General features: G+C 38.1%; 4 protein-coding genes across 4 annotated transcripts; 2 read left to right on the top strand and 2 right to left on the bottom strand.

Annotated features, from left to right (window-relative positions):
• Nucleotides 1-487: 487 nt before the first annotated feature.
• LOC100705797 (protein boule-like) lies at nucleotides 488-6,185 on the top strand. The gene is made up of 12 exons (XM_003455908.5): nucleotides 488-570; nucleotides 659-697; nucleotides 2,732-2,860; nucleotides 2,952-3,043; nucleotides 3,199-3,253; nucleotides 3,376-3,451; nucleotides 3,635-3,795; nucleotides 4,178-4,249; nucleotides 4,358-4,393; nucleotides 4,476-4,592; nucleotides 4,868-4,960; nucleotides 5,530-6,185. Exons 2-12 carry the CDS (start codon nucleotides 671-673, stop codon nucleotides 5,674-5,676), a joined length of 1,005 nt encoding a protein of 334 aa, XP_003455956.1. The 5' UTR covers nucleotides 488-570; nucleotides 659-670; the 3' UTR covers nucleotides 5,677-6,185.
• A 2,617-nt stretch (nucleotides 6,186-8,802) lies between these two features.
• Nucleotides 8,803-10,089, top strand: LOC100700681 (gamma-crystallin M2-like). The gene is made up of 3 exons (XM_003455892.3): nucleotides 8,803-8,887; nucleotides 9,011-9,253; nucleotides 9,770-10,089. The coding sequence occupies exons 1-3, from the start codon at nucleotides 8,879-8,881 to the stop codon at nucleotides 10,043-10,045; spliced, it is 528 nt and encodes a 175-aa protein (XP_003455940.1). The 5' UTR covers nucleotides 8,803-8,878; the 3' UTR covers nucleotides 10,046-10,089.
• A 277-nt stretch (nucleotides 10,090-10,366) lies between these two features.
• On the bottom strand, nucleotides 10,367-11,291 carry LOC100700411 (gamma-crystallin M2-like). The gene is made up of 3 exons (XM_003455891.3): nucleotides 11,211-11,291; nucleotides 10,781-11,023; nucleotides 10,367-10,702 (listed from the first exon to the last, which is right to left on the bottom strand). The coding sequence occupies exons 1-3, from the start codon at nucleotides 11,217-11,219 to the stop codon at nucleotides 10,433-10,435; spliced, it is 522 nt and encodes a 173-aa protein (XP_003455939.1). The 5' UTR covers nucleotides 11,220-11,291; the 3' UTR covers nucleotides 10,367-10,432.
• A 1,565-nt stretch (nucleotides 11,292-12,856) lies between these two features.
• On the bottom strand, nucleotides 12,857-14,543 carry LOC100700136 (gamma-crystallin M3-like). The gene is made up of 3 exons (XM_003455890.4): nucleotides 14,481-14,543; nucleotides 14,030-14,272; nucleotides 12,857-13,313 (listed from the first exon to the last, which is right to left on the bottom strand). The coding sequence occupies exons 1-3, from the start codon at nucleotides 14,490-14,492 to the stop codon at nucleotides 13,041-13,043; spliced, it is 528 nt and encodes a 175-aa protein (XP_003455938.1). The 5' UTR covers nucleotides 14,493-14,543; the 3' UTR covers nucleotides 12,857-13,040.
• Nucleotides 14,544-16,517: the final 1,974 nt, after the last annotated feature.

Below are 16,517 nucleotides of genomic sequence, written 5' to 3'. Positions count from 1 at the left end.
TTTTATTATTATAAAATGATATTGTCTGGAATTATTAAGACGTGAAAAAAAATTAAAACGTGTATTAACATCTCGTTTTTATTAAATCATATGACTTAGGGAAAAATATACATAAATACCCAATTTAACTTTGAGAAAACATGTTATTATTGTACTTAAAATAAGAGCATACATTAGAGGTGGGCGTATCATTCCAAATATCGCAGTGCGGATATTGGTACTAGATTTGACTGATAGTAGCGCAACAGGATGTGGGTTTCTAAGTTCAGTATGTAGCCCACTGAATGCTGTTAATGCTTTTTTTCTGAAAATACACGAAAAGTTGATACCTTGAAATTTTGAGATAATATCCCAAAATGTTGACTTAAGACAAAAAAAATAAATAAAAAAAATCTGTGGTGGAAACACGCTTCCATACAGAGTTTAATGGGAGATTAAAAAAAACAACTTTTAGAGTAATTAATAAAAATGTTACGTCACCTTTACCTTTCCTTTGCTTTCCTAGATACACAAACCAACCGATGAGGTCATAGTTCGTGTGAGTGGTGAAGGCTAACCTAACGGTCGGAGGTGAGCAATGAAGCCGTGTAACAACCATTAGCCAAATCGTGAATAGGCCACCGTTAATCAGAGCAGTAACGTGCATTTATCTTTTTAGCTTCAGAATAATATGGCTAAGGAAGCGGCGAGCCAAAAGGTGAGTGCATTGCCAAGTTTGCCCTTGCCGCTTTGAGCGCAATTATTTTAGCTAACAGCTAACGGAGCTAAGGTAAGTAAGTAATGCTGGGTTATGTTATGTGATATAAACTTTATCAGAGTTAGTTTTCGATACTTTTGAGCTACTTTATGTCCAATAAATTGTTGGTTATAATCTTAGTTTACGTGAAAAATACATTAAGAAAAATGCTAATTAACTTGGAATTAACTTGTGCAATATATATGCTAGCTAAATAGGTTAATTCAAAGTAGCTAAGACGTTAAATACACTTTAATGGGACACGCTGTTCTACTTTACGCGAATTAAACTATTTTTACCTGAGAAATATTAATGCTCGTTGAAGATAATTTTGGAAAGTTTGTGTTGTTTGAGTAACTTTTTTTCTTTTCAATTTTCACACAATCCTTTAAACTATAGGGAAACACTCATTAAGTTAATTGCTAATCATTTTTCGCTCTGTTGTATCTTCCTGACAATTTTCCCCCATATTTTCTGGACATTTGAAGTGAATCTTTAAAGGAATTGAATTTTTACCCAGCCCACAGGCTGACTGCACACTTCTCATCTTTTCTTTTACTTTTCTTTTTTTTTTGCTTTTTCCCTGTTGTAGGCATAAACGTTTGTGGTTGTAGTTTCTTATGTATTCAGGTTGAAGGTACATCTACTTTGGTTTAAGAACCTGCTGTTTAATTATTTATTTTGTTAGTTTTGATTAAGTGTTAAGTTTCAGAGCAGAATGTCCTCATGAACATGGCTACATTCATTTTACGAGTCATGTTGTGTAAATAGAAGTGGGATTTATAATCTCTGACCACTTTAAGTAAAGCTAGGTACCTACTCCTTAAGACACACATGTAATCAGCCAATCACAGAGCAAGTAAGTGACTCAAAGTCACATGACCAAGTAATCCTGCTGCTGCACCTCTTGGTCTCAGTATGTCAGGAACTGCTAATCTTCTGGGATTTTCCCACAAAACCATGTTTAGGATTTAGAGAGAATGGTCTGGAAAATATAAATTTTCTGTGAGGGGAAATCTCTGAGTGAAAATGCCTTTTTGAGGTGAGGGGTCATAGGAGAATGAGCAGACTGCTTTGAGCCGAGAGAAGGCAACAGCAACTCAAATAACCACTCGTTACAAGCAAAGTATACAGAAGAGCAACTCTGAAGGAGCACCACTTTCAGCCTTAAAGCAGATGAGGTTCAGAAGCAGAAGACCACACGCGGTGACACTCTTGTCTGCTGAGAGCAGGAAGCTGAGGTTGCAGTGTGCAGGGGCTCAGGAAAACTGGGAAACCTTTGCTGGGCTGAGGACTGTCCCAATGTCTGCTGCAGCAGACGGTAGAGTCAGAATTTTGGTGTAAACAATGTGAAAGCACGGATCTAGCCTGCTGTGTATCAACATGATCATCAGGGATATTTTCTCTTGACACTTCAGGTCCCTTAGGACCAGGTGAGCATTGTTTAAACACCACAGCCTGCCTGACCCAATACTATAATGATCTCCACACTCACCAGATCTCAATCTAAAAGAGCATCTTTGGGATGTTGTGGAATGAGAGAATCACGTCATGGATGTGTGTGATGCTGTCATGTCAATATGGAACATAGTCTCTGAGGAGTGTTTCCAGGACTTTGTTGGATCTGTGCCATGAATGCAAAAAGGGCCCAACCCAGTATTGGCAAGGTGTACCTAATAAACTGTCCAGTAAGTGTAGTACTTAAGTTTTAGTACCCTTAATCTTGACTACTTTCTGGGAAAGAAATTAAAAAATCAGGCCAACCTCATTACGTGTAGAGTTTCTTACTGGCCCAGAGTAAGACCAGTACACGCTGTCTTTGGGCCTGAGTGAACAGAGATATGTATTTTCCACTTTACATTTGCACAATAATGTACTCATAAATACAGAAATTTTGGTAGGACAAATAAAATAATTGCTCTTGGCTTGAAAGCTGGACATGAAACATTCCAACAACTTGTTCACACAAAATTATATTTGGTGTTTGTTTCCCAGAGCGGGGGCAGTTCCTCCCCAAGTGATGTGCTACTTCCAGATGATTATGCTGACAGCCTGACAGACCACAGCACAACCTTTGGCAACGTGATCCCCAACAGGATTTTTGTCGGGGCACTTGACTACAGGGTGAGGGCTGCCGAAATAATGTAGAACAAATGATTCAGACCATGATTTAAAATCTCTTTTGCAATGATGAACCAAACGAATGTGTTTCAAGGTTAATGAGCGTGACCTGCGACACATTTTTTCTCAACACGGCACAGTGAAAGAGGTGAAGATTGTCTTAGATCATTCAGGAGTGTCGAGGGGGTGAGTTCATTGTCTTTTTCCTCTCATACACAGAGTCCGACTGAATGATAAAGTATGCACAGCTGATTTTCTCAGCTTTGAATTTAAGCGTTATAAGCGTTATTTACACATTTACTGTCACAGTAAAACACGCTCTGTCTTTTGTCTTTCAACAGATATGGGTTTGTTACATTTGAAACTCAAGAAGATGCTCTGAAAATCCTCAACAATGTAAGTAGTTTAGTGTCTTGCATTGGAATATTTCATGCATATAATAATGCAAGCAATCTGACTGGAATATGTTGTCTATATGTTATGTTGTTGTCTGTACGTCTGTTTATGTGCTTTTACAGACTAATGGAGTCACGTTCAAAGACAAGAAGCTCAGTGTTGGTCCGGCTTTTCGAAAGCATCAACCTTCAAGTCAAAGTAGGTTGACGGTCCAGTAGTGCAGGTGTTTGAACATGTAGATTAATTGTTATCAGCAGTTCTAAAATAATTGTGATAACTGGAGTACTAAATTTCAGGCTCATGGTCCAACTTTTACAGGCACATTTCTTGTGATGGCTAAAGACACCAGATCATGGTTCTGTGGTTTCATTCTTTTCTCAGCAAAGAGCACCTCTACAGCCAGCTTTGAACCTGCCATGCCTCAGCAAACATCCTATGGGACCTTCTACTTGACCACAGCCACAGGCTCTCCCTACACTTACCATAATGGAGTTGCCTACTTCCACTGCTCCAACATGACTAGTCCTTCCTACCAGTGGCTTGTAAGTGGTCATATAACACCCATTTAACACTTTCAGTACTATGCAGAAGGCTTGATTTTATGTTCAGTTTGCCTCAGCTGGTAGTAGTTTGTGGTGTGGGTGTAGTTCCCTCTAGTGGACAAACTAAGCAATGCAAAACTAATAACATAATAACATATCCCCCCCAAATCAGCTGTTATGAATGCCAATTGGGTTTTAACCAATTTATCCAAGGGAGCTGGTCTAATAAGAGCTCGTGCGTTTGTGGTGTCTTTTCTAAAAGAGACAAATTTATACCCACAAAGACCAAACTTGCATCTCCAGATAGAGTTGGAGTAACGCAGATTAATCAGAAGCTCTTTTCTAATGTTATATATTTGCATGATTGATGACTTTCTTCCAGCCGCCATCTTCGCCGATGGTCCCCCATCCTTATCAGCCTGTGTATGAGCAACCATCCAGTCACCACTACCAGGTCAGCTCAGCCTTTCAGGGATCCAATCATTTCTCCCATTGGTGCCATTTAACAAGCACAGCAAGTTATTTAACAGCAAGCTTTCTTTCTGCCTCACTCTCACTGCAGTGCGTCCCAAACCAGTATCAGTGGAATACCCCCCAGGTAGGCAAACTGCAGCTTGCCTTTAGCTTGAGCTCTGGAGCGTTTGGCCAGTTTTGACCTGTTCTTGATGTCTGTTCTCTAGTGGCAGATGCCGTCCTATGCAGTCTTGTACCCCCAGCAGTCACAATATGTTTACCTGCCTGCTGATGGAGTTTCTGTTCAGCCACCTGTGTTGTTCATGGAGGACTCCACAGTGGAGGTGCAGATTCATCAAGGAAAACCAAAATGTTGCACATTTATTTAACTGTATCTATTCCCTTGAGTATATTTTATTTTGTTTTTGTAACTTGACGATAGATAAGACATGATACATAACTGTAAAATGCCTTCAATCTTTCTGCTATATTTGTAGCTTGTGTGCAAAATCCTCTGATGTGTAATTTTGAATGAAGTACCATGTTATAATTCTGCCATGAATATTGAGGAAACATGCTTTTCAGAGGAGGCACTTACTCTGTCCTTTTCCTCTTGCAGTTTCTAGAGCCAACAGTGCAGCATGTTTACCCAGTGTATCCTCAGAGAGCAGAAGAAATGGCACCTGCTGTTCTGCAGCCTGACCCTGGAAAGGTAAGAAATGGATATCCCTCCTGTAAGCCAGCTCATAAATTAAAGGTCCTGGCAGCAGGTGGGTAGAGCTTCTGTGCTCTTGTTGACATCATAAAGAGCCAAGAGGCAAAAAATATCTGCACAACCAGTATTTAGACCAGTCTGAAGCCTTAGCATCTGGTTCACAGGGTTTAATTTGTATACTAACGTGATTATTTTAAACTTTAGCCATGTTTAATGTGAACATCCATCATTACAGCAAAGTATATATGACAGTAAGTAAAGAAAATAATAATAGGTCTCTGTGTCTAAGTAGGGGAGGGTTCAGGTGCAGGTGATAAATAAGAGTGTCGTTATAGCTAGCACTCTTATTTATCACCAGATTGCTTTCTCTGCATGGTGTTTCTTGGATGGCAAAGTGCCAAAGTAAGAGTACAAGTTAGATGGATGGAGCCTAAATGAGGAAATTATTTTCTGGCACACCCAGTGTCAGACTGGACCACTGCTTCTCCTCTGACTCTGTCATGGTTAGTGTAACAGTGTTCACTGAGTCATAGTGTGTTACTTTTTTTTTTTTTCTCCCTCTGCAGAATCAGAAGTTTCCACCCTCGTGGGTCCATCACAAGCCAAGGCACCGCCGCCACATCCATCACAAGGAATACCACCATCTGCCAGAATCAACAGAGCCTCCAGACACCTCCATGTTTCACACTCCCCAAATGTCAAATGTAGACTAAATCCACTGAGGACTTTACAAGAGAAACGAGTTACACATCTAATTTTAGTCACTTCCTTTTTGCCCTATGGGTAGCTGATAAACCTCAGCCTTACAACATAAAGGTGAGCTTTCATCTAGTTGTGCACTCAGATGACTGAGGTTTACTGTTACAGTGGGGTTCTTTTCTTACGCTATATTGTTTGTTGTTGTTGTTGTTTTTTTTTTAACATTTAGGCACAAATAGTAGCAGTGGTGAAGTATCCCAGTAACAAACATTTACTTTTGTGTGAAAACACGTTAAGTATTCATAGCATATCTTGAATTGAGCAAAATAAAAGCTGAAGATATTCATTTGCAGTAATAAGTTATACCCTACAGTCCAGTCATGTCCTTCATGGTAAAGACTGAAATTTGGACTTCAACTTAAATATGAATTATATCAAGTCTAACTGTCAGTTTTATAGTAATTTGTTCAGTTCCAGCTTTTTGTCCTTAGTCATTTAAAATAGACAAAGTTTTTATACATTTATACATTTAAAATTGTCTGTGTGATTTTATGACATTGCTGTTCATCTTTGTTCATTTTCTTTGCTTTTGTTCTGTATTTTGCTTGAGGTTTTCAAGCTTAAAGCAAACTGTAAAACTGAGAAATAATAAAAATAATAGCTCTGTAATGTCACATGACCACCAAAGCTTGTTTTGTTCTCACGTAATTTTAAGTTCTTCAGTGGTAATAAATGTTTCCTTTGGTGTAGTTACCATGTTGTTTCCATTTGTAGGCAGCAATTCTGAAGTGGTTATGCCTGAAAGGATGGAAAATGGGAAACATATTTAACAGTTTAAAATAACAGCATGTTTTAAATATGAAGATTTAAAGTAAATGGGAGAAAAAATCAAGTAAAGCCAGACTGATTTATCGGTAGATTGATGTTATTGGCTTATAATCGCTATTTGCTTATGTGTCGGTGTTAGGAATTAGAACAGCCAATAAGTGAAAATGATAAAAGTAAAGAAGAGATGGGAGAAACACCCTTCAACTGTGTTATCATTACTGACATTGCACAGTTTGTCCACAAGAGGGCACTCTGTAACTTCCCTGTTTGCCAGAAACAAAACAACCAGTTGCTCCAAGCAGTCAGGCGAAGTGTACTTAAAGTGTAAATAAACAGCTACACATAACAAATATGGGACATGTTTTTTATATTTTAAGAAGCAAGAAGAAAAAATATCAAATGAAGTTTCAGATTATCTGGTCTTAAAAACCCTTTATTAGTCAGGTTTGTAATTTGAAATGTACAATATCAAATTAAAATGTTTTAAAGGTGTAGATGACTTAATATTAATTTTCCATTTCTAAAGCAATGATCACAGTGCAAAGGATTTGTGCCTTTTAGAGCAAATCTTTCAAATTGAGTGTGTAACACAGGATTTGCATTATGAATATTAAATCTGCATACATCAGTTTAGCACAGATGGGATGAATATAGTTTTTTAAATGCTCTAAATGATTTGTAAACTCTAGACATTATATATGTGGCTACTGTATGGGATAATTGGAGCTGAATAATGGAGCAGTCTGGCACTGATGAATCAGGGATTTTATGTGTATGAATGGGATAAATACCTTGGCAGAGTGGCAAAGCCAACAAAATGCCAGCTTATTAGAATAACAAGAGATTGAGTCTCGTGACCTTAGGTTGAAGTTTATAAAAAAGCTGTGAGTGTCTGTGCCATAAGTAGCATTATACTGTTTTTATGTCACTTTAAGAATTTTTCCAGTTTTCAAGATCTGCTTTACCTGCTGTAAAACTGAAAGTACGTTTTCACATATGTGTAATATATTGACTGATACATAATATTACAACACATTAAAATAGATTCTGTGGCCCAGAAGTGGCAAATGGTGTCATATTTAAGGTCTCCTGTTCAAGCTTAGTGTAAGGGAGCAAACTACCCTACTACACAGTCTCCCAGCCTCTGAATCAGATAAAATGCTTCATACTTTATGATGTCACTTTTAGGCCTTACTTGGAAAATAGTGAAAGTGGCATACTGAAGCTTTGGCTTGGATTTTCCTCCTTTATATAGGTAAATAAACAATGTAAACCAACTGTTCTCAATACTGTGTCATGTGTATATACAATGCTGTAATCTTTATTAATAATATCAACTGACAAATAATACTGGATAAATAACAGGTTTCCATGAAAAAATGTCAAATGACAATAGAAAATACAGGCAATAATGTAAACACAAACCATTTCATGGAAACAGAGTGGGAACCATACCATAAAAATGTTAGGTTTTGTATTTAGTGTTTCTGTTATCATTACGTACAGGCATGTGTTATCATAGGTCCTAAATGGGGGTGTACAAGGCAGCGGTTACTGTGCGAAGCCTCCATTCAAAAACCCACAATAAACATCAGCAAAGCTAAAAATGAAATAATTAATTCAAAGGCAGTTTAGCCTGTTTCCAAAAATGATTGAAATATATGCAAAGATGACTTAATGTCCAAGCTAAACACTATACTTAGGCACTGCAGCAATGCTGATGTCAATACAAACACAAATATTGATGTTTATCATTTCAATGGAGGCTTTAGTGTCTATGTTTGCTATTTAGCTCTAATATTTGTTACATTACACTAAGGGCCACAGCAGTTCTGTGATTATGGCTAGATAAATAAAAAATCAATTAAAAAAACAAATTAAAAAACAATAAAGGTAGATTTAATTATCCCTTAATCAAGTTTACAACAAGATAAACAAGATTTCATCATTTTTGTTGTAGAAAATATTGATTATCCAAAACAGCCTGAGGTACAAACAAACAACTGTAGCCTTTGGACCCTCAGAGCCATCCAGGATCCCTGAATGACAAAATTCAGGAAAAAGACCTACTCCGGCCCTGGCATTTGTACAGTTAGGAATCTATTTGAATGAGAAGGACGCAGTTGTTTTGCACATAATGTGATCACTGACCCGTGGGTCACTAGCAAACTATGGTGTTTTGATCAATAGTGATGAACGTGTGAAAAGTGGACAACAATAACTCATCATCACACTGCGGTGCGTCGCTATACATAACCAGATTTGTTTTATAAAACCTATTTGGATGACAATACTTTATGCTGTGCCATCACACAGCTACTTTATATAAAAGGACAGCGGCACAGAGGGCATCTATTGAGCATCAGTCGGGCCCCCACTAAAATAACAATGGGAAAGGTAAGTTTATTATGTGTTACTGAAAATACAGAATTAAAAACCAAAGCAAAACGTTAACCTTGAGATAGACGTTTGAACGAAAAAGGAGTTAAAAGTTCGTCAATGCTGTGACATACTTTGCAGATCATATTCTACGAGGACAGAAATTTCCAGGGTCGGCACCATGAGTGCATGAGCGACTGTGCTGACCTGCACCCCTATTTCAACCGCTGCAACTCCATCCGGGTGGAGAGCGGCTGTTTCATGGTTTATGACAGACCTCACTATCTGGGCCACCAGTACTTCCTGCGCAGGGGGGAGTACTCCGACAACCAGCGCATGATCGGAATCAATGACTGCATTCGCTCCTGTCGCATGATTCCCATGGTAAGCATAAGATTGTATTAAAGATGCAATGAGTTAATATTTAGAAGTGGGCATGCTGAATTGTTAAATTATTGGACTACAAAGCAAGGTCAAAGAAAGAAGACACGTATGTGCTCAACAAATTATTAATAAAACTCAAATGAACAAAATGGAAGAAGCTAAAGTAAAATAAAGGCTGACTTGGATCAACAGGTAGAAGCTCTAACACAAACTTTGTAAAAGAACTGTCATTATTATTAGACAGCTGTGGATAAAATTGATATAAATTTAGTTAGTTTTGGGGAACATTTTAGAATATAAATCCTTGACAGCTAATGTTTGACCAAAACCTCCATCATATTTGGTTCCCCACATCCAGTTGGCTCAGGAGATGCTGGGACCATGTGGTAGTCCCTGCTCCACAAAAGAAACAAACTGAAGAAGAACTTTTTGGTTAAGGGTGTTTTTCCATTAGATTGTCTTAGATGGACTGTTTTACTCTTCCATAGTGTCTGACTAATAAACATTGTTCTGCAGCACCGCGGCTCCTACAAAATCAAGTTGTATGAGCGTCCAGATATGGCCGGCCAAATGCAGGAGGTGAGCGACGATTGCCCCAACGTCCAGGACCGCTTCCGTATGTCTGACATTAACTCGTGCAATGTGGTAGACGGCCACTGGCTGCTGTACGACCAGCCCAACTACAGGGGGAGGACCTACTACCTGAGACCTGGCGAATACCGCAGATACAATGACTGGGGCGGTGCGAGTCCAAGGATCGGCTCTCTCAGGCGAATCACCGACTTTAATTAAAACCTTCTGAACCTTGTTCCTTTGTCTATTCTCAATAAACATGCTGGGCTTAAACTGCTTGTGTTTATGTCTTTATCCAAAAGAAGACGGCCTTGATGTTTAAACATTTTTTTTCCTGTAACATTTCCAAACTTCCTGTATAAGAATAGTTTGTTTGACAAGAAATGTTTGTGTTGACTTAGACCATTTCATGCCGCTTTCTCCAGAGGTAACGAGAAGCAATCAGTCCTTAAATATTCCAGACGATTCTAAAAAGTTTAAGCAACCAGGAAAAAACCAAAAAAATCCCCAAACAAACAAAAAAAGCAGCTGACACCACTCTGGTCTTTAGTTAGATTTATTGGTAGTACTTTTTAAAATATTTCACATGAAATATCTTCGGTTTTCTCACATAATGATGCGTCTGATGGATCCAACCCTGGGACTCATGCCTCCCCACTCATGAAACCTCCTGTATTCACCAGGATGTATCAGGTACTGGCGTCCCCTGTAATGAGGATGCTCGTAGAAGATCCAGTAGCCATCCATTACGTTGCAGGAGTAGATGTCATTGAAATGGAAGCGTTCATACAGGGAGGGGCAGTCATCAGTCAGCTCCATCATCTGTCCTCCAAATTCTGGGCGCTCGTAGATCATCAGTCTGTGAGTGCCTTGGTGCTGCAGAAATGATGATTACAATTATTGGCCTGTACATCAGTGAAACCTTTAATACCAAAATGCCCAACTGAGACTTACCATAGGGATCATACGGCAGGATCTCACGCAGTCGTTGAATCCCATCCAGCGCTGGTAGTCTGGATATTCGCCCTTCCTCAGGAAGTACTGGTAGCCCATGTAGTTGGGTCTCTCATAGACCATCCAGTTACCACTGTCCACTCTGATGGAGTTGCAGCGACTAAAGTGCGAATGTAGGTCAGCGCACTCGCTGCTGCACTCATAAGAGCGACCTTCGAAGTTCCTGTCCTCGTAGAAAATGATCTGAAAGAAGTTTATTAAGGGATTTTTGGCAAATTAGATGCATGCTCGATTAAATTAAAGAAATTTTGCTAAATATACCACACGTGAAGTGGTTCTGCGTCACTGGTTTTCGAAGAATAGTCCATGCAGGTATGCAGAAGCACAAAAGGAACAGGGTTTTTTTTTTTTTTAAAAAAGGCAGCCTTACCTTACCCATTGTGTCGGCTAACTTTTGTCACGCTGTAGCAGCAGCCGTGGGCTCCAGGCTGCCTTTATAACCCATGGATGACCTGTGTCATTGTGATTGAGAACAATGACTGGGCTGGTCAGCTTTTTCACACAGAACATTTTTTTTTTCTTGTGCTTTGTTTGGTGAGGTCTGCAGTGCAAATCAGCTGTTTTTTTCTGAGCCGAAGCTGCCCCCTTGCATTTGTTTAATGGCCTACACATAAAATCCACAACTAAACTAAAAATACCGACAACTATTGTCAACAAATCCCCAAACATATACAGTAATTACACTGGAATGGTGAAAGATAATATATAGACATATCACCAAATTACATTCACATGTGTGAGGGTACACGTTTTACACATCACATATAATTAAATGTATCAATGTTAATGCTAATAGCAAAGATGATGCATTTGTAACATTGATAAAAGCTGAAGTAAACATCCTTCACATGGGACTACTTTCAGCAGCCACTGCTGCACCTTTGTGCAAAGTGGCAGCAGCCTTTTATAGGTCCAGCAATTCAACCACTTTTTTTATGTCAGCAAACAAGTTGTTTTAAACAACGTCTTGTCTGTTGTGCTTTTGTTTGGTTCTTATCAGCTTTTTTTGATACGATGTTTAATACACTCTGTGATTATTTAATGCATTGGAGATACAGCATCAAGTATAACGTGCTATTATTATTGCATCGATACATTTAAATCTGTATTGTTAGGATTATTTGATTTCTTTGCTTATTATATGACAATTAAATCATTATTAATTTTTTTTGCATATTAATCAGTGTCGATACTGTGGATTAGGAGCATCATGTCAAAGTAGTATTGCCTAATTTAAAGCATGATTATAGTCTTAATCACAATTATAGTCATCTATATATATATATGTTGTACAGCATGCATTTTCACTGCAAGAGGCTTATTGTGACATTGTAATTATTCATATCAGAACCTTGCAAAGTTGTAAAGTCTATAAAACATATTTCTGTAAAGTTTTATTGCATTAAAAACCCACATTTACCAAAAGTGCAACACTTGATCTTTTTCATATAGGGGTCAGCTTGTTCAGTCAGTTTGCTTTACTATAGTTATATTACTGGTATAACTTTGTCAGTAAACAATGGGTCTATCAGAATTCAACCCTTATAAAATACTTTCCCTTCTATCAAACAAAAACTCAAGGAAATTAAGAAGAACCATTCATGTAATCCTAATACAGTTATCCAGTATAGTGAAAACTGAAAAATAGATGATACATCTATCATCTATTAAGATGATAAAGTAGGGAATGACAGTATTGTATGTAAAGTTGTATATTATACAAATGAGAGCAATTCTTCTACCAGAAATATCAAAAAAGATTGCAAAATGGTGTTAGTTACTGATTATTCAAAATATAAAACTGGTTTGCCGTTGTTTTTAGCCAATTTTTATTAAATAAAAAATATAGAAAATTATAATGTATTTATTTAAGTGGGTTTAAAGATTTAGAACCATCAATATGTGAACTGTGAATATACATATATGATTGGGTAAATCAGCTATTTATTTTGATTGAGGACTGAGTTGTAAAACAACTTACACAGATATGCATCCAGTCTATTTATTATGTGCACCACACAGTAAAAGAGGTCAATTCACAGTAAATTATACATTACAGCTGAAACTACATTCAAACAATGCACAAATCACAGTTTCAGGATAAAAACAAAGCCTTCTCTTTTTGCCTTTGACAATTTGTTAATATTAATCTGACAAACCATCTGCAAAACCTTTTAGCCAACCAAAAGTCATGGGACAGTTAAGATTCTGTGATACGTCTGATTGAATTGAATTTCATGTCATTACTGCCGATTTCTCTGAGGTTCCTGTACTCTCCTGGCTTCAGAAAAAACATCCGGCCCTCATAATTCGGTTGTTCAAACATCAACCAGTAGCCCTCCATCACGTTGCAGGACTGCATGCTCGACATGTGATAGTTATCCTGGATGGAGTTGCAGTTATCTGTCAGTTCGTGCATCTGGCCTTCAAAGTTTGGTCTTTCATAGATCCTCATCTTAAAAAGTCCCTTGTGCTGTAAAAGTGATAAAAAGTATATATTTTAAAGGAATGAAATCGTCATTTTGTAGCTCAAAACAAATGTACCCAGCTAATGCTAATGCAGAGGAACCCGAAAATTGCTTTAGGCCTGGAAAGGAAATGAGAATAAGCTATATGCTAACTTTGTTGAAGAATGTGTGCCCTGCTGTGTCACGTGGGAATCTTAATAGTAGTTCCGGAAAGTTGTCTTTTGAAAAATGTAACACAAGTCCTTAAGCTCTTGCTAGGTAGCATGCTAACAGGTAGCAGATCTTATAGGCTAGAGCTATAAGATCTATACATAAAACAGCTTTGATACAAAATGTACATTCATGACTAATAAATGTGACAAAAACAATCAATTTTTTAGCTCGAGTTTAGACTGGTTACTTTATGCACTTTCTCTATGGCTTTAAGGACTGTACTAGGCTACATTCACATTTGTGGCAAATTGCTTTATAGAAACATAAATTGTGTTTCTGGAAAGAGAGATAAAAGAATGATAAAAAAGAGATAAAACTGCGTGATAGAAGCTATATGCTGGACATATATAGAACACATATCCTCTCATATATAGAACACATATCCTCTGCTTCACACAAGGAAGTTGAGCTTCTCATCTACTGGGTTACACATGAATTCATCAGACTGATCCTTTACATTGCTGACTGTCCTCGTCTTTACAAATGATTATATTATACTCATATTTACCGCAGGGACAATGCGGCAGGACTGAATGCAGTCGTTGAAGCCAAAGGTATTCGTGCATTCGGGATATTCTCCCCTGGTCAGGAGGTACTGCTGGCCCATGAAGTCGGGCTGGTTATAGACTATGAATGTCCCGCTCTCCACCCTGCAGGAGTTGCATTGGCTCAAGTGAGAGGCAATCTCAGAGCAGTCGCTGACGCACTCAAAAGAGCGGCCTTGGAAGTTACTCTCCTCGAAGAAGATGATCTAGAGAAAAAGACACAAATTGTGTTTGTGTGAGACTATTTCCAGAGAGAAAGTGTTCAGAGTGTCTGAGATTATCGTCAGAGTAAGTCATATCAGACAGTGCTGCACGGCAGAAGTTACAGAATAAAAATACTATTGAGTTTGACACAGTATATATAGAGTTCAATGTCCTACACTAGCTGCTGCTGGGATCTGTACCCTGCATTACCTTTCCACTCATGGTCGCACGATTTGATTTCTGTTGTTTTTCTCACTGGCGCGCTGCCTTTTATGCATCATGTGACATCAAAAGAATCTGCCTCAATTGTACGGAATCACTGAGTCAGCTCATCAGTATGGAAGTCTCTACTGTACTACACGTCAAACTGTGAACACTGCAATTACTGAGATTTGACATGTACAGATTAATTGGTGACAAAGCAAACATCTTTTTCATTATAGGACACATTTATATTTGTAGAGCATTGAATAATAGTGTTTAAAGATGAAAAAAAAGCTTTGATTTTCTCATAGATATATAATATTTGAAAGACGAAATAGTGCAGTTCTCAACTCACTTGACGATGCATTTTCCACACCATAAACAGGACAGACTTTGCATTTAGTTTTATGGCAAGACTGAAACAATAGAATCCATCCACTCTTTTAACTGCTTATTCAATCCAGGGTGACTGATCACTGAAAGTGTGAGCACTTCTGCAAAAGCAGAGATTTTGATAGGTCGCTCATCTGGAGCATTCAGGTGTGTGTTAACACAATGCCACCGTTTCCCAGGAGTGGACCCAAATTCACCCCCAGGTCAGACCGTACAATGCTCAGAGAAACTACAAAAAGCCAAGCAGCTACATCTCAGACTCTACAGGCTTCGGTTAGCATGTTAAATGTTAAAGTTCAATTAGACAAACACTGAACAAGTATGGCTTATGCATCTCCCAAAGTGGAAATGTTTAAGCCATAATGCACACACGTGAGAAAAACCAAACATATATCGGCACAAACATCTCAAACCAACAGTCAAGGTTTGGGTGTTGTGCAGCTACAGGAACTGGCCAACTTGCAGTCACTGAATTGAACATTAACTCAGTCAGAAATGAGCTCCTGTGTCTGACCGCTAAAGCTGTCAAAGGTCAACAGCCTTCATTTATTAACAGTGCATATGCACAAGTCTGAGTGTAAATCATCAGTGATTTATCAGGACTGAACCTTATTAATTTAAATATCTAGTATTCTTTATCTCATTTTATCTTTATTCAAAATAATGCCTATCATTACTGGATGCATCTCTTACCCTTGTATTTCTTAGCATTATCTGACGGATGTTGGCAAATCTGATTTTTTTTGGTCTCTGCAACTGACAGCTCACATGCTCTCCCTTCTCCTTTCTTCTTATTTTTCTTGTAAATTATTTTGTCTTTTTTCATGTTAACTTTGAATCCAAAGGTTTTTCCTTTTTTTCATTGTTGTATGTTTTCACTTGAGTCACGTTGACCGTCTCAGGGAAACAGTCATCACCATCCGTGCTATTTCAACCCAAACCCAATGTTTTTTATTTATTCATAAATGATCATCACTCCTGTGGAAACACTTTGGAAAGCTTTCCCATTTCTGGATTACTCACTGGACCTCTGAACCATTGGACCACTGGACACTAATAATTTAGGTTTCTCTCCCTTCCCTCCTACATCATAGTCACCACTCTCTCCACTTCATGTCTAGGTAAACTCATAGTCACCAGTGCATATGTGTCCTAAATCTGACAGTAATTTTACATGGAAACTCTTTTTTGCACAGGATTTAACATATAGTACACGAGGACCAGCGATCTGAAGCACACCCCTAAATGTACAACAGAATGACTGAAAAAGAAAAGAATGAAGGTGTTGCAAGACCCGAAGTTCAGACCTTAACCTGATGAAAATGCTGTGGTGTGACATTGAGAGAACAATGCTTAACCAAACGCATAAAGAGGTGAACTAAAGCAACACTTAAAAGACGAGTGGGCCACAATTCCTAGACAATGATGCCAGAGACTGATAAAGTCATACGTAAAACAATTACTTCAAGTTATTGCCACTGAATCATGGGGTGTACTTCGTTTTTAAAAGGATTGCATAGAGTGCTATGGAAAGTTTATTCTTCTCACAGCTGTAATAATATTTTGATTGATATGTTGATTATAGCCAATACCCAATTAAAACTGAGCATTAAAGTAGCTTGGTGATGCTGTGATGTGCTGTATTACAAA

The sequence above is a fragment of the Oreochromis niloticus genome, linkage group LG23 (assembly GCF_001858045.2).
Source record: "Oreochromis niloticus isolate F11D_XX linkage group LG23, O_niloticus_UMD_NMBU, whole genome shotgun sequence".
Taxonomy (NCBI): domain Eukaryota; kingdom Metazoa; phylum Chordata; class Actinopteri; order Cichliformes; family Cichlidae; genus Oreochromis; species Oreochromis niloticus.
The sequence above is the reverse complement of the archived record's forward strand: the minus strand, read 5'-3'. Positions and strand labels throughout refer to the sequence as shown.

Coding starts and splice junctions, on each gene's coding strand:
- LOC100705797 (XM_003455908.5), top strand. CDS start 671: ATGGCTAAGGAAGCGGCGAGCCAAAAG. Junction 3,452..3,634: donor GCATCAACCTTCAAGTCAAA/GTAGGTTGACGG, acceptor TTCTTTTCTCAG/CAAAGAGCACCTCTACAGCC. Junction 4,593..4,867: donor TGGAGGACTCCACAGTGGAG/GTGCAGATTCAT, acceptor TTCCTCTTGCAG/TTTCTAGAGCCAACAGTGCA.
- LOC100700681 (XM_003455892.3), top strand. Junction 9,254..9,769: donor CCTGTCGCATGATTCCCATG/GTAAGCATAAGA, acceptor ATTGTTCTGCAG/CACCGCGGCTCCTACAAAAT.
- LOC100700411 (XM_003455891.3), bottom strand. Junction 10,703..10,780: donor CCTGCCGTATGATCCCTATG/GTAAGTCTCAGT, acceptor TCATTTCTGCAG/CACCAAGGCACTCACAGACT.
- LOC100700136 (XM_003455890.4), bottom strand. Junction 13,314..14,029: donor CCTGCCGCATTGTCCCTGCG/GTAAATATGAGT, acceptor TCACTTTTACAG/CACAAGGGACTTTTTAAGAT.